At 39.3% G+C, this 23,558-nt stretch overlaps 1 protein-coding gene across 4 annotated transcripts in view; it reads left to right on the top strand.

Annotated features, from left to right (window-relative positions):
* MYLK3 (myosin light chain kinase 3) overlaps positions 1 to 23,558 on the top strand; it is a 54,919-nt gene that overhangs the window by 10,922 nt on the left and 20,439 nt on the right. The window contains exon 1 of one of the 4 annotated variants that reach the window (XM_062626040.1): positions 8,214 to 8,320. The exons of 1 other annotated variant lie outside the window; for it this stretch is intronic. In XM_062626040.1, the coding sequence (XP_062482024.1) occupies positions 8,312 to 8,320 (9 nt within the window). In that variant the 5' untranslated portion in view covers positions 8,214 to 8,311. Of the gene's footprint in view, positions 1 to 8,213; positions 8,321 to 9,531; positions 9,689 to 21,365; positions 22,028 to 23,558 lie in introns of those variants that run through there. 2 more of the 4 variants (XM_062626037.1, XM_062626036.1) reach the window with 2 other exon arrangements.

Genomic DNA, 23,558 nt, shown 5'->3' with positions numbered 1-23,558 from the left:
ACTTTCAGTTGGCACTTTAATAAAAAATGGCTTAGGAAACTCTTCTTCACCTGCCCTAAAGTCCCATAATGTAAGTTTTCTTTGGTGAAATTTTACCGACATCTCTAATTTTCCTATTACTTTTATACTGTTATAGCTGATTTAAAAAAAAAAAAAAGTTGAAAATGGGGCAAGATATTAGGGAATACTTCACAGATTATCATCACCCTGTGGCTGGCCAGCAGGCTGTACAGAGAAGAAGACTGGAATTAAGATACTTACTTCAAATATCAGGTCCCAGACTAGGTGTTTGGGTTGGTTTGACTTAGTGCTTTTTATTTTTATTTCTTAGATTTTTTTAGTGCTTTTTTTTCAGGGTGGAACAGGGATTCATGTAGGCTACTAGCAGCACTGTATCTTTTCTTTGTATCTTGGACTATATTATCAAGAATGCTTAGTATCTCACTGCCTAACAGGACATGGTGCTTGACTGTTTTCTTGAGCGTATTGATAACCTTTCAGGTATTGATAACCTGTAATTAAATAGTGTAACCAGAAAGTCTTACGCCACTTTTTAGCTTAAGCCTTTTTGAATTGCTGTTCTCCAGAATATGGTTTCTCTGCATGCATGAACATGTGCAGGTATTGTTGGTGTGCAATATTGTATCTCTGGGTGTATCTGAAAAAGTATGTTTGGCTTAGAAGTGTGCATTTCAAGCAAATCTCATAATAGCCTATTACTTCCAGTTTTTATGTTTGCATCTTGGAATGGTCTTGGGGAGCAGGAATAAGGTTTCTTTTACAAAAAAACCTGACCTTGAAGATGTCCTTCAGCTGTTAGCGAGTTCTTGGTCTGTAGGAGCAGGTCTAGCTGTAGCAGGTGTTGGGCCCTGAGTACCAACTGTTTCACTCTACGGATTTCCTGTTGTGCCTCACTTCTTGTTAAAGAAAATACAGCAGAGCAAATTTTAACAAGTTCAACCAATGCTTTCAGGTGAGTCTATAAAATGATTTATCCCTTAAAGTATTAACAATGTCACGAGTGTTTTGTAGTTGACTTTCTAGGGTTTTATTTCACTGTGGATTCTGGCAAATAAACCTCTAGTGAATCTAACCATAGCATTTCAAGTAGTTGCTGTCCCTTTATATATTTGCCTATATATTTGCCTTTATATATTTGCCTTTTTGGAGGTTGCCACATAGATAGCAGTGTGATAGGACATCCCCCTCTCTTGTTTAGGTTGTCATTTTCAAAACTCACTAGCAGTTACAGAATTTGAACAGTCTGGCAGCCCTGAAGTTGTAACTGATTAAGCAGTTTTTCTGTTGAGATGAGGATGATCAAATTTGATGCCTTATGTCTAATCAGGCACTGCAGAAATACACTGCATGATTTCAGTAGATATTGTGAATTCATAATGAACTGAAAGTATCTGTAAAACAATGTAATAATGTTGGGTTTGTTTGGGTTTTTTCCTGCTCTTACTTAAAAAAAAGTTGTTCATAGCTGCTGGCTGTTGATTGGCATGTGCAATCTAAATAAAAAGCAAGAAAATGTATTAGCCATAAAGCAGTGGAAACTGATAAATCTGTGGGTTTGGGTTTGTTTGTTTGTTTTGCCAGAAAAAAAACTTAAACCTGCTTTCAGTGAAGTTATTTAATTTCAAGCTCATTAATTATTTGGTGTCACCATGCAGCATATCCCCCAGCAAAGAGTCAGGTACCCCTCCCTCATCTTCTCCCCATCCCCTATAAGCTGCTTTTCTTGGTGCTTCTTAGCATTGCACATAGAACCAGAACTCGATTTCAAACACAGCTGTCTTCAATTGTATCATAAGTATTAATAAATACTATATTTAATCCTGGACTGTGTTGAAGACCATAAAATGCCGTTAAGAACAGTGAGTGCTCCAGATACCGGGAGTGCAAATGTTAACAGTCTGGCAATTTTCCAAGGGTCAGTGCTTTTTGTTTCGTCTTGGAATAAACAGCTTTTGAGCTGTACTGAAGATAGCTTGCTAAAAAAAAAGAAAAAACTTTAGCTTGAGATCAAAGTTGCTTTATTTGGAGAAATTGTGGAGCAGAATGTGTGTGTGTGTGTGTGTAAATGCACATGTGAGCACATGTAATAGTGAGATTCATGGTTGAAGTCTATGTAGGTGGTCTGGACCCCAGGTCCTGATCCTCAGCAGCAGTATATAGTGTTTCATCTAAGGTCACTGAACTAGCTGGAGCAGGAGGTGAACCAGGAGTTCTGATTTTCAGTAAAACAAGTAAATGAGACTGAGTGCTACACTGATTTTACTGGCATTGCACAATAGTTTGTAATGTGTTTGAAAGTAATGTTTGTTTATGGAGTTTACTTCTTTGACAAAGAAATTAATTCTGATGTATTAAAGGACATTTTTGTTTAAGTAAAGGGATATATTTCATTAACAGCATAGTTCATGAATCTTTATATCTAAATATGTCCTAAGAGGTGTAGTAGGTATTAAACCTACCTTGTGAAATCACAGAATGTCCTGAAGGTAGCACAGGGTTTGTCTTAGAACACCAGACAGAAGTCAAAGAAAAGGCATGAATGTAAGAAACTCTTGAATGGCTCTTTATTTTGCCCGAGACTGTCAGCTGGCGGAATGCCTTAAAACTAAAAAATGTTGATTTGTGACCTCCAATGAAAGAAGTTAGAAATGCAAGGTTCATTTTTTTTAAAGTTCACTGGGGAAACTGTGTTACTGTAGAATGAGGGTTAAGATATAATTGCTTTTTACTTTAGCCTTCTGAAACAGTGGAGGATAATGATTACTTCCTGTTATTTTGAAAAAGTAACAAATCTCTGTTCTTTCAGACAGAGCAATTCCAAAGAATGAATGTTGTGGTTTAAGCCCAGCAGTAACTCCTCCTCTTCTCCCTCCCCTTCTACTCCCTCAGGGTGGGATGGGGAGGAGAATGGAAGGAATGTAAATCCCACAAGTAAAGAACAGTCCAAAAACTAAAGTACAATACAAAACTAGTACTACTACCACTAATAATAATGATAAGGGAAATAACAAGGGGGGAGAATATAAAACTAAAAGGGGAAAGGGAAAAAAATAACCCAGCCTCCAAAAATGCAATAAACACTAGTGATGCACAATATAATTCCTCAGTATCCACCTACTGATACCTAGCCTGATTTGAGCAGTGATCTGGGCTTTCTGAGTAACTCAGTTTATATACTGAGCATGACGTGCTGTGCTGTGTTACAGAATACTGCTTTGGCTAGTTTGGGTCAGGTGTCCTGTCTCTACTTCTTCCCAGCTTCATGTGCCTCTCCTCACTGACAGAGCAGGAGAGACTGAAATGTCTTTGATCAGGGTAAGCACTACTGAGCAATAACTAAAACATTGGTGTATTATCAGTGTTATTTTCATACTACAGCCAAAACGCACCACTGCACCAGCTACTAGGAAGGAGAAAAATAACTGTTAAAGCTGAACCCTGTTACAGCTGAACCCAGCTGAACAATACACTAAATTATGAAATGCTTAAGACATTGAGATATATCAAGTCTTGTCCAAGTCTAGTCTGATTCAGAGCCTGGTGCTATAGTTTTACCTTTCAATTCCATTGAAAAAGAAGAAACTCAGTCATGCACTTCTCATTATTAGCCACTGTTTTAGCTGCAGTGGGGTTTCATTATATGGCAAAGGGAGGGAGGTCATTGCAGCTCACTCCAGACGTGGGGACAAGGAAGGAATGGACCAAGCTAGGAATGGTGAGGAGATTAAGAAGAAAAGTTAGACTTTGATAGAGAAAGAAGGGTATAACGATGAGAATTAAAGATGAGTGTGTTAAGGCTGTTTGGAGAGAGACATGGAGACCTCCCGTAGAATATTGTGACGGTGAAGTCGGTGCACGTGTGTCAGATTACTGAACATGTGAGAAGGAGCAAAGCAATTCAGAGAACAACAGAGAGGTGAATGGAGAGGTGCTGAATTTGTGGGAAGAGTGAGGATACTGTTACTCAAGCTGTTCTCAGAGCTGAGCCTTTCCTTTTTACCTAAAAATTAGGTAGTTTGAGAAATCAATTCTCCAGGGGCTAGACTCTTTTTTAAGTCTGTTGTATAGGCTTCCCCATGTGTATCCGTAGTTGTGAGTTTACTGGGCTTTTCTTGTGGGAAACATTCAGATGCAATGTGGAAGATAAACAAGATCCCTCTCCACTACTGGGAGAGGGACTGACAGTGTTAATCCTTGTTCTTCAGAGCTGATTGAAAATAAGGAAACATTTTGTAAGGAAGGTTTTTGAGGACTGGAATGAATCTAGTTAGTGAACACTGATTTAAAAAGAAAAAGTAAAGCCAGCAATCCAGACTGCCGAAGTTAAACTACATCTAAAATGCTTAACCTCTGAATTTCAAACTCAAATGTAAAGTAATCCTATAAATCTGATTTCTATGTATATGTTCATTGGACATACAATTTTGTTGCAGCATTTATATTTTGGGGGGCTTACTCACAGAAATGGTGTTTTCTCAAGTTAATAGACCATTGAAAGAGAGCTTGTAATGTCCAACTATGCTTTGTGGTTGCCCCAGTCTGGACAAGAAGGTATGAGTTAGTTCTTTATAAAAATACAGATTGGTGAGTGTGCAAAGTAGGTACTTGATAAAAATCTATCATCCAATGCAAATGACAGTCTGCTTATCGCATCTTCTGGGAAAGATGCTTGATCTGATCTCACAACTGTAGGTTTCTGATGGGTGAGTGGAGGAATGATGTAAAATTTTTCTGTTTTCTGTTTTGTTTTGGGTTGTTTTTTTTTTTCAGAAGGTTACCTCTCCATGTTAAAAACTAGCAGGCTGTTGAATAGTAAATCTGTTACAAAAGTGCTTTGTAAAAGAGAATATGGCAAAACTAGAATTAATCTTTTTGTTGTTCATTCCTTCACTAGTGGAGACCAGAAGGGTGTCTGCCTTACATCCTGAAGCTGTTGCTGCCTGTAGGGCTCACCTGTGTAACAGTGCTGTGAGCTATCTAAAAGTAAGAGTACTACCAAGAAAGTGGACCCCATCCTTACAGAGAAGGTTTGAATCTGTTCTCCTTTGGACCTTTTTTATGACCATCAAAGCCAGGTTTGCTATGTAAGGTGGTATGCTTTGAATGCATACCATGTTACAAAAGTCCTCTACCCATGCTTGCCAAGAGACAAAGTTGATACTGAGTTACTCTCTTAATTTGTTTTTATGGTGACTGTAATTATTTTTGAAGTGTTTGCTATGTAACCTGCCTTTTTAGTGACTTTGTTCAGCTGCAGATATACCCATCAGCTTTGGCAGCTGGAACAAGAGCAGAATAATGAAAGAATGAAAACCTGCTGACAGTTGTATTTGAGCTTTTCAGGCAGGATTCATTCTAGTGCAGGTCTTTGTGAGCTAATGAAGTTAATGCAGAGCTTTAGATACTGTTCTTTTAAACAACAGCAGCCTGCCTAAAGCTGCTAGAGTTTTCCTTCTGAAACAGTGGTAATGAACGCTGCAGGTTTAAAAACTGAATATAATTTGAGGTATCTAGGCTTGGGGATGAGTTCCTGTGTAAATGGGATTTATAGACTGAATATTAATGAGGTGGGGAGGGTGGGGAAGCTTTCAGACCTGGCCTTTAATACTAATCCATTGTGAGTGGAGCAGCTCTAGAAATGCGCTGATACTGGCGCAGGGACAACCAGGAATTGACTGCTCCTAGAAATGCCTTGTCAATCAAAGTCTTCACAGACTCCTGAATACTGATCAGATATAGAAAGGGACTTGAGCATTTCTCATATCAATACCCTGCCTGCTAATTCTGTCTGCATTTCCCTGGAGCACTACGGTATGCTGGCATTCAGTTCTAGCTTGTTGCATGGATGGAAGCATAATGAAAGGGTAAGTTATTGGTAGAATTTGGAAATCCCTTTTCAAAGAGAACTGTGAATCTTCAGTTAGATGTTTTGGGCATAGTCATGAGTTAAACTGGGTGACATCAGTGTTACTAGCTCCCTGTCTCTGATTACTGGTGACAAAAGGATCTAAAATACTTAAGTAATTTATTAACTTTTAAGTGTGTTTGAAAGTAATGTGCCAGGGGACTAAAGCTTCTCCTTACTTATTCTCAGGAATGTTAATTCTCTGTATTAACAATTTCAGCAAAGGAATGTTGTTTAGATTATAAATTCTCTAAAAATGGAATGTGCTTGTGGAGTGTACCTCCTGTCAATTCACAGAGGCTGATGTTGGGTGATGAGAGAGGTCACCCCAAGAATGCTAAGCCCCTTCATTTTGCTCTGTATTTATGCAAGGACTTGGCATATCTGTCAGCAGCAGGCTGGACAAGCTAGTAATAACAGCTAGCCTCTTAATATTACCTTTTTCCTTTTCTTGGTCTTTGAATGAGCTGATCTAGCTGTCAAACACCTCTTTTGGTTTGAAGGAGGAGTTTTGGAGTTTAAGCACAGCAGATTCAAAGAGTTGCTCTAAAAGCTGAATTAGTAACCTTGATCTTTATGTAATTTTTTGGATGTTAGATTTCATGATTTTTTGAAAAACTTTGCATTTACTCTGTAAGTAAATAATGTCCTGTGAAATCTGCAAAGCCTGGACTGGTTACCTCTACTCAAAAGAAGCACTTTCGTTGCTTCTAGCTCTTAGTATTATAGGGCAAGGCACCAAACTCTATTTTGACTTGTCTGTAAAATCAAATAGGCTTTTCCTTGGTACTAAAGAAAATGTAGTCCCATGTCCATTGCCTGTTTTCTGTCCGCAGCAATACATTTAACTTTCTAGAAAGGAAACTATTTCCTTGTTGTGGATTGGATGTTACATAGTTGCTCCTGATCTGTTGATTTTAATACTCTTCTGAAGAAAACACAGTCCAGAATGGGCATTGTAAGATATGAAATTAAAGTGGGGGAGAGAAAAGCTCCGATTTTATTTTTCTCTGATGCTAAAATGGAGAAAAAGCAGTCAGTGAAGCTCATAATCATGATAATTATATTCTTAATACTAATTAATAAAAATACTGCAGGAAAGTGTTGTCTTACACTACAGTCCTGTATTTAGATCTGATAATGGAAGGTTGCAGGCTAAGCATTGCTTGTTCTGGAGTGCTTGTCAAATTTCCTAAAGGATTCTCTTTGTCATGCAAGCTTTCCCCTGTAGCGTGGTGCTTACATGATGTACATGCCTTTGCTGCCAGATTAATAGAGTCTCTTTATTAAACCTGGAGTAACAACATAATTATTTGTGCTATTGGAGTAAGACACAAATGTATTAACAATACTCAGACTCAGGGAGGGCAAAAAAGTATCTCCTGACTCATTTGTTAAGCACTACACCTTTTGAACAGGAGTAATATTTGTTGTTTTCATAGGATCTGGACTAGGGTTCTCTAATTCATACAATCAAGTTACACATTAATAAAAGCTTACAGCTGAGTTCAAGAGCTTGATGCCCCTGTGGATAGTCTCCTCTCCAGCTGAGAGTGGTTGGATAGTGTTCCTCGTGCAAATGCCAGGAATACTGCTGGAGCTGCTGCCAGAAAGCATCCAGGTGTTTTACCCTGTCCAGGCAAAATGGCTCAGCAGCAGTCTCATTGCTTAATGCCTGGGAGACACCAGTTTTCCTGCACCATTCTATGGAGCTAGCTGATGCATCTTAAAATTTTTGGGACAGTGATCTAGAGTTTATGGACTGGGTTTACCTTTTAAAAGAGGGATATAATAGTAATAGTAATCTAGTAATAATAGATTATAAGGCTCTGAAAATGTTCTGTGGGCTAGGGAGAGTTTAACTCCTTTACAGTTGAAAAACCAAGGCACAGAGATGGAGTCAGAAATTAGGCAGAAGTCTGGCAGTTGAGACTGGCCTCACATTTGTGGAGGTCTACATGTAATGTCTTGGGCAGCTTAACGTGGCCTGTGTCCCTTTACCAGGACGTTAGACTGCTAACCTCTTGGTAGAGCTCTCACCTCTATGAGCTACCGTCAAATCCCCCTGTACCACTAGGCCACCCCTAGTCTTTTCAGTTGTTTGGTGAATGGCCTGAAAAATATTCCATGCCACGCAGTAGGAAATACCTGCAGCACAGCAAGCATGGCCATCTTCTCGCTGGCTTTTGCCCTGTAAGAGGTTCTCATTCACCTTAACTCACTGGTTTTGTGTGTACTCACATTGTTTTGTTTGTTTGGTTTTTTTAACAGCATATTAGTTATCTTGCAGAACAAACCCAAGTGGAAACAGAGCACTCATTTTAACTGTGAGAGGGCTAGCCAGATCTATACCCACACCTCTGGACCTGACTCTCTTAGACCATAATGATAAAGGTACAGTATCTTACCTCCATTGCTCCCTTGATTATTTTAGGGGAGAGTGCATGTGCACTCATCTTGTAGTGAAACATGCTTTTGGTTTTGATTTATGCAGTGAAGACATGGCCCATGCTTAGCCCACATACTGCTGTCTGAAGTGCTTGTCCAGCTGCTCAGAGGCCTCTGGTCCCTAGTGAATGGCTGTCATTTTGTGTACCCACACCTGATGTGATTCATGTTAATGTTAGGTCAGCTGTAGCTAGTAATCAAATGGCTAATTCTTGTTGGCAAAGTGGGAGAGAAATGCACAGCACAGATGAAAAGCTGTTTTGCATCTACATCTCCAGAACTTGGTTTCCTTCTTAGATCGTCCAGCATCTTGGTATCTGTTGTCTTTGTATATTTCTGTTCCACTGACATGATCATTTAGGTAAGAACTCCAAGATGATATGTATTTTACACAGGGCAAAATAAAAAGGAATTCATTAGTTGAGGACCAAATGCATGTGGAGGGACATTATTTAGATACAGTATGCTTGCTTCTTAGGTAGAAAAAACATTAGAAGTTTCTCAGTGTAGGCATATATGTGAACCCCTGGATGGACTTTGTAGGAGAGTTGTGTGAAGACTTCTGTTTGATTGAAAGGTATTTTACAAACTGAAGTAAATGGCTCAGTGTGCCTAGCATCAGGCTGTAGAAACAGTGCTTCAAGGCATAAATGGGTATGTGACTTCTGGTGGAGGATGAATATTTGTCCTTTTTTGTTCATTCTTTTGGTCCCTCTGTTCCTATGCTGAAGAAATTGGAAATAAAAGAGATTAAAAATAATGTTATGTTAAGGCAAACATTGTACAGCAATAGTCAGTGTCATTGAAAAACAGAACAGTCAAATGAATGACAGTCTTGTCAGTGCTTGGCTGAAGCAAACATGCTGTCCTTGAGTTACAGCTAAAGCAAAGTTAAACTGAGCAAAAATAAGCAAAGGAACAGAGAAATGCAAAGAAGGGACTCTTAGTGACTCAAGAGGCTCGGCTGTGGTCTCCCATTGTTTCCACACCTTACAGTAGCTGTTATCACTGGTTCAGGAAGTGAGCTGCTGGGATATAGATAGAGCTTAGTACTGCTGATAAGAAAGTGAAATTATTGAAATGCCTGGTGCAGTGTTAGATAAGATGAAATGCCTGGTTTATCACACAAGCAGAATTCTAGCAAGATCCAGGGAGCCTGTGCAGCTTTACTCAGTAAAAGGCTGCAGGGTACCTGGGTGACCTCTGTACAAGCCAAACAGGATGGGAACTTTATATCAGGAATCTTCCCTGCACAGGTCCCTTCGTTTGAGCATGGGAGGATTTTGTGTTTCTGATTACGTAAAGAGGTTTACGGTAAGGGACTCCGTAGTGTTTTGTTGTGAGCCTAGTTAGGAAGTAAAAACTTTGTAGATGGCGCAGTACTGTTTTCTGTGACTTTTGAAAAGAGCTATATGTGTCTGACATTCTTGGCCAGGTTGAGTAGTCTCTTGGCTTGCAAAGCACCTGTCGATGTCAGAGGTGTTTCTGAAATGATGAGTGAAGGCTTTGCCTTTATAAACAAATTTATTTTTTGTGAGAGCCTTGGCACATTAAAACTTCTATTCTAAGTGGTGTATTTGTAGTATAGGATGTCAGACAGTCATTCGAATTATGTGGAGGTTGATTCTTACAGCTTCTTACTTTAGTTGTCCTATGTCTGAGAGTTTTAAGAATATGAACTGTTGGGCTGAGTTGATTTAATAAAGAGCCAAATTCTGCATAAGCCATTTGATTTGTGGTAAAAGCAGTGTGATTGACTAGAGCAGTGGGCACTCAGCACCTGAAATGTGTGCTCTTGGCTAAGAATTAAAGTTGTGTGGTCAGAACCCCATTGTGCAAGGGTCTGAGGAAACAGAATGAAAGAGAATGAGTCTGAAAGCTTAACCACGGACCACAAACTGTGTAAGAGGAAAGAGGCATAGAGGCGTCACTGGTGGAACAGGAATAGGAATCTACTTTTCTACTACTGTAAGCTATTCATCAAACCACACTGTGTTTTAAACATGCATTTGGAGTTAAGTTTCAGTTGCTACAGTGGTAGGAAGTCTGGGGAAATGTGATTTCTCTTTTCTTTGGTTTGTTTGTATTTGCCTACTTTTTGAGTTGCTGAAAAGACAGAATGCCATGTGGATATAATAGTGTTTAAGTAATAAAAAAAAAAAGCGTAGGAATTGTATTTTAAATGAGAGTGTATCAGATTGTCGTTTTAAGACCATTCACTTTCAAAATTTTGAATAAAGTATTTCCGTATGTATTTTCTTCAACAATAGTGTATATTTGTAATCATCTTTGTCCTTTAAAGGGCCAGTGGAGTAGATGAACTAAGCCAACAGTAATAAACCCAATTCTGGCCCAGCTGAAGAAAAGGACGCAATTTCTACTAATTTCAAGAAGCAGGATATTGTTCCAAAGCCTTAAATTCATCTAATGTCATGTCATGTACTGGATTTAAATATAGCCAAGAGTACAACATTATTTTTTTGTTATAATTTATCACATAAGAAACAGAATGGCTCAGAAGACTAGCAATGTTTCATACCCTTGTGGCCACATGATTTATTGTCAATTTATGGCAGCATAGCAGAAAAACATTTTGGTCTATTAATTTTAATATACTACTAAACTGTTGTTTGTGCTAAACAGATGATCTGTTTAAATTGTTGATGTTCAGGTTTTTGTTAAAGATATTAAAGCCAGATTAAAGCCTGAAATAGGCTTTTTTGCTCTTCTGCTTTTTGCTGGAGGAGTGCAAATGAAGGATATCTTGGGTGATATGATTTAGTGTAAGGTGTCCCTGCCCACGGCAGGGGGGTTGGAACTAGATGATCTTAAGGTCCTTTCCAACCCTAACAATTCTATGATTCTATGATTCTATATTTCAAGAAGGACTACAGAAGGTAGCTTTAGCAAATGAGCCAGGGTTTTTTTCCATTTTTTTTTTTCCCTAGTCGTGTCTCAGTTATCTGTCTACATGGTATTCTGTGGCTTGGCTTTGTGAGATCAGTTAGTATTTTGTTGTAATATGAAAGCTGTAATGAGATTCAGAGTATCTTGTTTCTCTGTAAGTGATCTGCTGGGTGACTTAGTAATTCTTTTGTACGCATTGCTTCAATTTCCCTTTCTGTAAAACTAGTGATAATGGTGCTTCTCTTCTGACAACACTTTAAGGTCACCCACAGGTAAAAGCTGTGTTAGATTTAGTTTGATTTATTGGCTTTCTTAGTCCACAGTGAGCTAAGAATCAAAAATAACTTTGTTTTGTATGTCTTGCATTGGATTGCATCACTCCAGCCAGTTTGCCACACCTGTTATGTTTATGTCTTGGAAAATCATTCTTTGTTTTGTTCATAAAGTTAGCACTGAAATTCATGTAACATTATAAAAGGAATGATGCTTTTGCAGGGTAAGACCAGTAGAGAAGCATATAATGATAAATAGTGTCTTGGACCTTGTGTGCAGTTCTTACTAAAATTGATGAGAATTGGTCTAATCTGTAAGTTTAATATTAACCCTAGTGAGAGCTCCCTTCTCCCATGTGGAATGGGAGCCTGTAAGGTGGGTTTGAGCCTATTCCATCAGGAGCTGGTGAGTGTATACACTTCTGATGTCAGTGGTTGCAGTGTGGAACATGTTGTTTGCATGTTTGTTGACCACAGTCTCTTTCCGGTATAGTACTTGATGATCTGGTTGCTTGTACTCATGTAAGTGGCTGGCTCAGCTGATCCTGGTGTTATGGGCGGACTCCTCTAACAGTAGGCAGCTCTGTAAACAGTGGCCTGAGTGTTTTTACAAGTCACTTGGAAGTTTGGTACTGCTGAGATGGTCTGTGAAGGGCATAGTTCATACCTGTAGCTACAGATGAGTTTTTTTGTGTTTTTCATATTAATTCGACTCTTTGTTAGGAGAGGCAGTGATAGGACTGTTCTAACATGTGCCTGAAGACCAAGTTGCCTGTACTTCCTTCAAGCTTTTCCTTACCGTGAGCTGAACAGCTTTGGCATTTACCTGGGGATTCACTCCTCTACTCAGCAGACAGATCTGGGATCCCAGGCTCTGGGGCAGGCTGTATACTGCAGAGGCCCAAACTGCCATCGGTGGGTCCAGAGCCTTGGCAGGCTAAGAACAGGCTGCTCCGGAGAGCTAGCAGAAAGGCAGACAACCTGAACAATAAAAAAATATATCAATGGAAGTAGTAAGCCATTTTAAAGGATTGGGAGTTTTAATAAAATGCAGGGCTGGAAAATTTCTGAGCATCTTGATTGTTAATATTGTCTTCCCAGGCTTTGTGGGAACTCAAGAGAAAGACGTCATATGCACTGCTTTAAATTTTGCACCAGTATATAGTGGTTTGCGGTCTAAATATATTCTGCTGAGTGTCCTCTCAGTCAGTTCATATCCCAGAAACTAGAATAGTAAGCTATATATAGTCTCTGACATTACAAACAGGTTTGTTTACACCTTCTCCCCGGGCTGAGTTGTGACAGCAAGAGCTAGCAGGTCCTCCTGCTGTTGTCTTTATATTTGTGGCTCACCTTTCATTTGTGTCCTCATTTTAGTGTTAGGTTTGAGCAGTACATGTGCTTTCTGGCTCATCAAACTTACTTACGTATACTTCTGACTTAAGTCCTGAATGCTTCTTTTCAGGGACCTGATTCTTTCCAGCACTCTCATTGCATGCTCGGTGGCATTGTCTGGGGCTGGGCAGAATTTAAAAGAAATGCCCCTTTTGTATAAATAGCTTTGTTCTGGATGTTTTCTTGGTAGGTTCCTGTTCCCAGTTCCAGCTGAAGTCCCCCAGAAGCGTGGTGTGGGGAGCTTCAGCTTCAGGGTCCTCCTTAATTCTCAGCACCACTTTACAGAATTGGTACAGCTTGAATTGCTTTTTCCTTGGCTGCTCTTGCTGTAAAAAGAACAGGTTGCTGCAGATTTGATCATGGACTGACCTTGTTCCTGGGTTTGTTTTATGCAGAATTATCAGTCTTAAGGCCTGAAAACATTGGTGCAAGTTGCCAAATGGCTGACTGGGTCACCCTGTTCTGTGAGGAAGTTCTTACTGTGGCTGTCAGTGATTGTTTGTCTTGGTAAGCCAGGTAGAAAGCTGCCATTCTGTGCTGAGGGGCCTTGAACTTTTTCCAGTTCACTTTTCAGTGGGTGATGGCCAATGCAGAATTTCATCAGATCTTTTCTTCACTAGATTCATTTCAGAGAAACTTTTGCAAAGTTTTCATGTTCCTGCTTTTGTGGCTGAACAAGAGCCAGGGAGCTCTTTGTTCCCCATTTTCATGGACTGTATGTGGATATTCTTGCCAATTGTATCTTGCTTACCTCTGCAGAATATTTCTGCAGTCTTTTCTGGCATTCAGCCCAGCATTTTAACTACTCTCCTAACTTCTCACGTTCAGAAGATCTTGATGTACATGTGGCTGGCACTGCCTTACTACTCTTCAGTGACAAAATACCCCTGATGTCACCTGGTATGAAATCCAAACCATGTATATCCTGGCTCTTTTATCAACAGTATTATTTGCTTACTTTTCTCTGAGTGATTTTTGCTTTACGATGCCAGGACTTGGTGCTGGGCTTTTTTAGTCTAGTGCTGATAATCAGTCTATCTGGGTTTATACCACAGCTGTCTCTACAGTGCGTCTGGAGATTAATTTATCACTCACTGAATAGCAGAACTGCAAAATTGATGGGTTTGTATTTTCAATTCTGGAGCTTTTTCTGCATGCAGAGAACCTTCAGTATGGTTATTTAAAATTAACACTCTGGAGTCTTTTGGCTGTTGATTTAGGGTAGCAAGGTGGTTCAGAAGCAAAGCTTCCTGAGTTCTGATAGAAGCTCTGCAGAGAAGCCCTAGGAGTTACTGTTCTGTGAGTGGAAATGGCTGCACCAAGCATCCTCTGGATTTCTATTTTTACTAGAGATTTGTACTAAGATACCAACTTCAGATGGAAAAGAAGGATCACTGTGCTTAGTCATATGACTGGGGTCCTAATGCAAGGCTTCTAATTCACACCCAACTGTTTGCTTTAGAGAGATAGACTTTTAAAAATTGCCTTCTCATTCCTTGTTGTGGACAGCTTTGTGCCTGTTTTTAGCTGCTTTCTGCAATTCCACTGGCATGTGGTAAAATTTTCTTTTAGACAAGCTTTTCTGGTAATGGCATTCTTTTTTTTTCAAGTCCTGCATCTTTCTTCCAACTTGATGAAAACCATTATAGCTGGAGATCATCCATATAGATGGAGATCTTTTGCATATCTGAAGTGGATGCAGTTTTTTGACAGACATTTAAACATTCACCTAAACAAGTGCAAGTGACTTCTCTGAGTATTTGATTACTGAGAAGAGTTTGCAAAACCACCAGCTCTTGTACACAAACTCTTTTACTCTGAGTCCTTTTCCAAGCAGAGTTTGTGTTGATACTAAGCCTGAATGGTTGAAGTTATTCCTGTGTTTGTGAATGACGTCAAAGCAAAATGTCAGAGATCTAAATCAGCAGGTGAATATAGCACATAACAGGCTTTATTGTAGGACAGATGACTATTTACTTCTTCTAGAATTTCCTTAATACAGTGTTCTGGTTATTAGTGGGGAATAGCAATGTCAAGGAGTATTCTTACTTAAAAATGTTTTTTGTTTTTATTTTTTATAGTCCTGTAAAGACTGTTACTAGCAGGGAACAGTGAGCATAGTACTTGGTATTTGTTGTGCTGCAATGGCAACTGTCCACTGAAAATGTGAGGGGAAAATAAAAACCAATAGCTGAGAGTCCAGCTTGCATGAGGCCTGAAATGATGGCAGTGACTGATTTTGCAATTGGAAAAGTTCCCAAGTGTGTGTGTGAGTAGCTGGAGGCTGCTGCTCATGTGACTGTCTGTGAACGTTTCCTTAATTCCAGTGCCATGATTTGAGTTGCCAGCATTTGAGTAAAATGTTTTACCTTTCAAACCCTTGAATCAATGTAGTGCAAAATTGTACTGAAAATGATCATATTTCAGTGAGTGACTGTGAAGGGCAGAAGGGTAGCTGAAGGAATGGTGTTATTGCCTTGTAACTTTGGAAACATAAGTGAGGGAGCAAAGAAAAAAGCCAAATATATTCTTACAGCAGCTGTTATTCGTGGTATTTAGAATGGGGAAATTGGAAACAATGGTTACAAATGAACATGTTAGTACAGCTCTGCATGCTCATTTTTGTGGGGATTTTTCAAACTTGAAGCTGAAAAGATTTTCTGAAGCAAAAAGGGAACAAGACAGCGCAAAGCACAGAGCACTTTGGTATTTTCATCTTCTCAAACAAAAACATGTTGCTGGCACAGGAGAGCCTTTTCTGAAGGGTTTGGTTTGAAGCCAGTCCTGTTTCAAGTCAGCAGGGACAATCGTGCTAGTTCCAGTGTGTTTTGGAGCAAACTCTGGATTATGTAAAGTTTGGTTTTTTTCTGAAAAGTAGCCTTTTTAGAAATATCCCTTCCTTCTGCAACAGATCTGTATATATTTCTACTGAGAGGCCTATTGCATCACTTCAGTGACAAGAATTTGATTTTACTGATTTCATTCCTATTGGCATTACAACACAGCCAAGGCTACTCTTCTGCATTATGGCAGATGCCAACTGACTTACAATTGCATCTACGTGAGCAAACTGCTGTAGAGATAAGAGCTTTTGGCAGGTGTAAAAGGTTCCTTAGTGTTCTCTGCTGAGCTCCTAGTAGTAGTGAGAGAGCATCTTGTAAATGAGGAGCTGGAGCTTCTTGAATCCAACGGTAGCTTTTGTGGCTGACTTTTGAAATCAGCAGGCTTTATACAAGGAACTTACTGCATTAGTTGTAAGATCACTGAATTTCAGGGAAAGCAGAGTGAGCAAAATGATTTTTCTGTTCAGTTTCCAGAGGAGTCTTTGTTGGAGGCTGTGGAGGAGTGGGAGGGTGCTTGGGTTAAAAACAAAAAAGAAATAAAAATTGAAAGAGTTGAGATTAAAAGTATTGAGACAGCTTCTTGATGTCATTTCTGTGAGTGACAGGCTTGAGGTGGAGTGAATGATTGTGGACGGGCAACAGGTGCTCTCTTGGCCTCCTGAGAGGCAAAGTAACCTGGAGGAAGGACTTAAAGGTTCCTGTTAAGCCATGTAGACAAATGGTAAACAGTGTTATCTAGAAATCTCATCACTTTGATGTAAATGAAATGTCACAATTGATCTGTTCAAGTATCTGCTGTCAGCTGCTTGACAGAGATGCATTACAATACTACACATGATCTCAGATTCATTAACCTATCCTTAGCTCAGTGCCACTGCCTGGGAGCATTATCCTTAGAATCAGCTGTTTGGAAAAGAATAAAATAGAAGGGGAGGAAGAAGTCAGGACTTGCAGGAGTGTTTCATAACTTACTGGGTTTAAGTTTTCTGTCATTAAATATATAGAAAAAAGGGGAGAAAAAGTTCATATAGTGATTGTTAAGATTGAGATGATCTGGTCCTACAGTAATGTTGTGCTGTGTAAGGTAGGTAATACTGAAATGTATCATGCCATGGTCAGCTGGGGAGACTGAGAGTGCCTTATAGCCCCTTTTATTGTGCAGGTGAGTTTCAACCAAGGTCGAAATGAGTGATGTGTTAAATGTCAGGTTCTCGTCCTTCTAAAGCAGGCATAGGCCAGTTCCTAGTAAGATCTGATCTCAGCAGGAGACTGAACTGTTGGACTGGATAGACTTATCCAGACTGCATGGCATATCTTGCCCTTGGAAGTTATTCCTCTAAATTGGAGCCAATATCCATTTCAGTGCTTGCCATTTCTCATGAGAATTGTTCTGTAGCTGCACCATTACTCTGTGGACATGATTTATTACCTTTTCTGTGTCTAGGAACCATGCTGTTCATGAGGAATTACTCAGTAGTGTAGGGCTTAATTTTTCAAAAGTTCAGGTACCCTAAAGAAGTCTAGTTACCCTTTAATTTGCTGGGGGGAAACTAAAAAGCTCATGTTAATGAGCTGCAGCAATGAGTCGATTTCCAATGTAACTTGAAAAGGTTGATAGCTGTTTTCTAAATACTTAAAAGATACTTTTAGCCTGAGTAGTGTCCAGCAGGTGCGGCCAGATCATTCTGAGTTTATCTGCTGTTTGGTTTTTTTTCCTTTATGTAAGCTCCTGATGTTTCACCACATGGAATTCTTCATCTTCTTAGAACTTTGTGCATTGCAGTCACTGCAAAGTTCTCCCAAAGCCCTCAAGTTTTCTATTAAGCTTTGGGTTTGTTTAGGCCATATGAAAGGTTATTTTTTCACTTACCTATTTTTTAACCTCTGTGACATTTCTTGTTTAGTACCTTAGTACATGCTGTAGATCTTTTTTTTTTTTTTTTTCACATTTTTATTCACCCCAAATCTTTGGTTTTGTCCTTCCTTTGGGTCAGAGGTAGGAAGGAGGGATCAGAACTGAACTACCATATCATCGGTTCCTTGTGTTGAATGTGAATTTTTCTCTTGTTTTCTGACATCTCTCTTTTGTCACTGCGAGAGTATACATGGCATTGAAGCCAAAGAAGAATAAACTCTCATTTCCCCCTTGAGGATAGAAGTCTCTTCGGCATCACTGGTTCAAAGTCACTTGTCGTTCTGGTTCTCCAGGGTCTGTGTTCCTTTTCTCTGGCACTCCTGGGATACTTGATACCTTGGAGATTTTAAAGGTATCCAAGATGTTAATTGCAGTTTATCTCTTCTTGGAATGGAGGCAGTTGCCTGCATGCTCCACATCAAGGTGCTTGGGTTTTTTGTTACCTGAAAGAAACAAGCAGAAATCCACAGGAGACCAATTAGCATCAGAAACTTTAAATTACATCCAGACTATGATGAAGTCTCATGGATCACCAGTTTGTTTTGCCAGTGATAACACAGCAATCTACAGAGCTCCTGCCAGATTCACTGGTATTTGAGCTCATACAAGACTTCACATTCTTCAGAAGTGATTTCAGGGATGCTGAAGATGAAGCAACATGTGTTTTGCAATATGTAACTGCACAATGTCATTATAAGCAATAGCTCCTGGCAAAAAAAAAAAGTGAATATAATAGGCTATTGCTTTTGCTACTGTATTTCTTTCGATGTCTAAGGGTGGTTATACTGTGATCTGTAATACAGAGTCAAGCAATTAAGGAATTTTTCTCCTATTTTTTTGCTAAGTATTCAAAGGCTTGAGACTGTCGATGGAACTGAATGCTCTCCTCATACTGCTCAAGCAAGATGCAAACTTTGGGCACCAGATTAATGTTCTGAACAAAAATTGCCTTCTATTGTAATTCAAAGCAAAAAGAAGAAAAGATTTTTTCCAGTACTGGAACATATTATCATCCTGAAAGCAAAACAATCAGCTAGATCTGTTGGAGCTGTTCTTTCATTCTGTGTTTGCCAGCAGTTCTACAGGGAAAAGAGAGGAGGAGGGAATTAGAAGAAAAAAGAAAAAGTGACCTTAACAACTGTGTGACAGATGTTTAAAACTTCCCGCTATGGGCCAAATGAGGCCTCTTTCTTTATACCTCATCCCACCCATAATTTTGTAGTTGCTCGTGGGTGGACAGTATCATGTAAGTAGTGTTACAAGTTGAATGGCTGTATCTGAGCAGGAGGCAGTCTGGGATGTATCTTCCCTATATGTATATCAGACACACTAGCAAGGATTATTTGCTGCATGTAGCAAGAATTCTTCATAGTGCATTATCTTACACATCTCAGTGTACTGTGTGAGTAGGTATTAGGTGGTGAACACCATTCCATACAGCTGGAATACACTGTGCATGTGGCCAAGTCTGAAGGAGGAGGAGATGGACTGCGCCCTCAAGCTGCAGTCACAATACAAATTCAGAGAGTCCCCTTTGTTTCGTTGGTTTTGTTGTTGTTTTTTTTTACATAGCAATAGCACTTACCATTAGTGTCCATGGTATGTGAGTAGGACTAAATTATCAGTTACATGAATTACACACTGGTGAATAACAGTGGGGCAACATTAATGCTTTTTGCTCTCAATTGTGAAATGAATAAGAAGCTGGTTCCAGATTTCCAGAGACTCCCATTTGCCCACAAATACACACAGAGGCCACTTGTGCACTTCTATTATACTTGCATTGTTTCATGACCATGCATGCTGTGCCTGTAATAGCACACTGGTGGTGGAAACTGAAGTTCCAAGTATGCAATTGCACATGACTTTGTTTGGATAGGTTTCCTTATTAAAATATTTGCTGCAAGTTGCCTGACTTTAAATATAACAATCTAATGAATCTGCCTTCTTTTTGTCCTAAGAGGGCAACATTCATCCGGTACTCTCGATTTAATAAAAATGTTGGTTGTTTTATTTATCATTAGGCATGTCTGTAGACTTGAAATAATTAATTACTTAAAGGCATTTGTTTATTACTGATTATTTAAATGTATTAGTAGCAATGCAAAGTTTTCGTTGTCAATGTCCTATACTTTCAAGATAGAGCTGTATATTTTACTGCATTGTATGCTGATTATTGAAATAAGATTATATGTGATATCATAACACTTATGCCATACTATCGCAGACCACTGTGAAAATACCAATGACTTTAAAACATTTTTTGATCAGGGAGCTGACTCTCATCAGCTTTCACAACCTGAATTTTCTTTTAAAGTCATTGCGTGGTATTCAACCATCAACATCACTTCAAGGTGATAAACAGTCCAGGTCTCAAAGATTTTGATATTCTGGAAAGCCAGTTACTGGCCTCTAAATGTCACAGAAGTTGGTTACACTTACTTGTTGGCCTTGGTAGACGTAAAAACATTACTTTGTTTTTTTTAGTTGTAAAGGTAAAAAACCATTTTCTTACAGAAGTGGCAAGAATTTAACATCTTGAGAGGGTAATTTTAATGTTGCTACTGCTCTGCAGTGTGTAGAGGTAGGATTTTAATTTCTAGAACATCCTATTTCATACAAGTTCATTCCAAGAACATCACTTTCTTCTCATATGTCTGTTCTAGAAAATGAAGAAAGGATTGAGGCAAAGGGATGTTCTGTATCTCAAAGGGACGTCCTGTATCTCAAAGCCCATGGTTTTGATATGGTATGTTATGTTGCACGAAGACTGCTGCAGCAGGGTTTTCCCCATCCTTTCCCTGCCTTGCTCCACATTCATACAGCAGTGAAAAGAGGAACTAGACATTGTCATGTCTGGGATGGGACAAATTGCTTTATCGCTTAATGCCACAGTTCATCCCCTTTGGAAGTGTCTGTTATACTGTTCTGTTTTATGGATGCATTCATTAATGGTTTTGAAGTGATCAGAGCTGGGGTAGACAAGGCAGTGCAAGTGGCTACCTTTCTATTCTGCAGTGACTGATTTCTGTAGCAGACATGCTGGGGTTCAGAAGTGAAAGAGTAACAAAATCCTTTAATATTTATGATTTAATAATTTTGTGGCTAATAGACTAATTCTGTTGTGCCTTCATGAAGATTTTTTTTTACTCTTTTAATTTTTATAGGCTGGGTGAAATATTTAATTTTAGACGTTTCAGTTGACAAAAACGTGCTGGTGATAGATACGCATTTCAGATCCTTGTCATTGTACTCTATTTTTAAATTCAAGTGCCAGCCAACCTAAAGAGCACACTCTGTCTGTCCTGAGTCCTCTGCATTCATGCTGCAAAGCTGAATTCTTCCAAGCCTTAGCACAAGGTCACCAGATTTACCTTTTCATTTTTCCTATTTAATGACAAGAAACACTCTAGCAAGTTCTTTTCACTATCACAGAACTAAAACTGGTCATAAGAACAATCCTCTCCCTCCAGAGGTCTGCTCAGGCACTGGCAGTTGTTAAATGCTTTCCTATCAACAGCCTCTCGAGAAAGAATTTTAAATGGTTTTGTGACGTCAAGGAGGCCCAAGAAAATACACCCTGGTGCCAGATTACTTCCATCTTCGCAAGCATGCGGGAAGAAACAGATAACACAGAAATAAATCTTTAGTGCAGTACCTATCTCATGATACGCTCTAGCGACTCCAGTAAGTGAGGATGTCTGGTGCAGGAATAGCTAAAGAAGATGAACTTTCAGATCTTCATTTTCTAATTTAAGGTTAATGAAAAGCCAGCCTAATCTATCTGACATCCTGCTGTCTGGACAAAATGTCTGCGGGTAGCTCGGACCTTGCAGAAGGAAATGCCCTGACAAAGTTACAGTCTACAAAAGTGAACAATTTAAGTTTGATGGACAAAAACCTGAACCTCTTGAATGAAAAGATGGACAAACTGTTGCATTTTCAAGAAGATCTGACAGGCAAACTGCAGCGAATTAACAAAGGCATTGATGACATAGAAAAAGGCATTAACAAGCTAACAGTGTCCCAAGCACCTCCTGATGAGACAGATGCAGTGAAAATAGGCCTAAAAGTATCGGACAGTACTCTCCAGACTGACATCCACAGTGTATGCGCAGAAGTGTTGAAATTGGTAAAAGCTGCCCAGCTAGATGCCTCGAAGCATAAGGAGAGGCTGGCAAAAATAGAGAAAAGGGTTGATACACTGGATAAAGTTATTACATTTGTAGAAGAAGTATTAAAAAATTCTAAAGTAGTGGATTTTATTCTCAAAGGCACTGTGCCCTGGAAGAAGGGGAGTCTGCTGGAAATCCTTGTTGAGGTTGGTTTTGTTTTGCTGTTCTTCACATTTTGCTTTGTGCTGTAGTAGGGCTTTAGGCTCTCCTGCTGGCTCCTTGTGCAACATAATAGTTCAGGTTTTCCTTTCAGTATCCTGTTACAGAGTACTGCTGTGACCTGTGAATTGCAAGGTTCTGAAGGCAGAGACCAAGGCTCAAAAGCATGCTTTGATGTCTGGGGTTCCCAAAGTGCTCCAGGCAATCGTGTAACAAGTATGAGTAGATTGTTACTGTAAAGGGAAATTCAGCTTCTACCAGTGATTGAAGATCATCAATGTCATTCAAATTAGTGACTGAATTGAAGCCTTAGTGAAAAGTGTAAGTAACATACTGGAAGCATCTTTTGTTGGAACAAGCTTCTATTTGCTTGATTGATCATGAGTTCTGAACATAACACCAGTTACTAAAACCTATGCTGATTTACGGTCATATTACAGAGCTAATTTATATGTCCTTAGACGTCCAAGTTGTCTTTAGCTACATCTTCATGATGAAACTTTGACTTTATCAACTCCATCGACATTGTTCACTTCTCAAATCAAATAGTTCTTGTGTTTGCAAGTTCCTAGACATCAGTTCCTGAAAGTTTCTTAATTATTGAGGACAGTGAGGGAGGAACAGGCAAGACTGGTACATAGTTGGTACAGTGTTTTGGAGTTGATTAATGTAGCTTTTAAAAGTTATGGCCTTCTGGAATTAGATTTAGCTAATGGGAGTTTTCAGTTTTTACTATGGCTTGTATCCTGCAGTAGGAAGAAGGTGAGAGGAAACTGCAAGAGTTGGAATAGGTTTGTTCATTCCAAGAATCTCCTTCTATGTAGAGCTGATTGGAGTAAGAACTTGGCTTAAATGCAAATGTCCATTTGTATCTTAATCCAAGTATTTTTTACCAAAACTGTAAAATATTTTGGTGGAAGGTACACCTAAACTTTTACAAGAATAGGGCAATGCTAGATGCTGGCAAATCTTTTCAGGCTTTGAGTGCTGCTTCCCTTGTCTCCCTTTTTAAGGGCTAGAGGCTGACAAGTGAGTTAGACTGTTACGAGACAAAAGAATTTATAGAGTTTCAGTTATTGTTGAGAACTGTAAATCATACATTAGGTATCTATCTTAGTTCTGGATAGCGATGATAGCTTCTACCTGCAGTTCAATTTCAGTTCTACAGATTTTTGAAGATCTGAAAAATTTTGGTATGTTTTTGGTTAAAGCTGCATTGTTACAAGTCTCTGCCTGGAAACAAAGCGAGCCCTTTACAGGGTTTACACCTTGAGCTGAGCTGCCAGTGCACAGTGTGGCCAGGTGAAGAGGAGCGTAAAGATGACTAATTTTGTTTCCAGACTGCCAATTTCTAAATGAGAAGACCAGTAAGAAGGGATTTAAATGGAGGTGGCGTGAGGGATACTAGAGGAATGTTTCACATGCATTTCTAGCATGCTGTCAGGATTAGCTGTCAGCCTAGCACTGCCTCTTCATCTGTGTTTGCAAAAAAGGAGGCTGAAGGAGATCAGACATTCA

This window comes from Pezoporus occidentalis, unplaced genomic scaffold (genome assembly GCF_034315485.1).
Source record: "Pezoporus occidentalis ecotype Australia unplaced genomic scaffold, CSIRO_AGI_Poc_V1 ctg287, whole genome shotgun sequence".
NCBI classification, from domain to species: Eukaryota; Metazoa; Chordata; class Aves; order Psittaciformes; family Psittacidae; genus Pezoporus; species Pezoporus occidentalis.
Note: the sequence above shows the minus strand (reverse complement) of the source record. Positions and strands in the feature narration are given on the sequence as shown.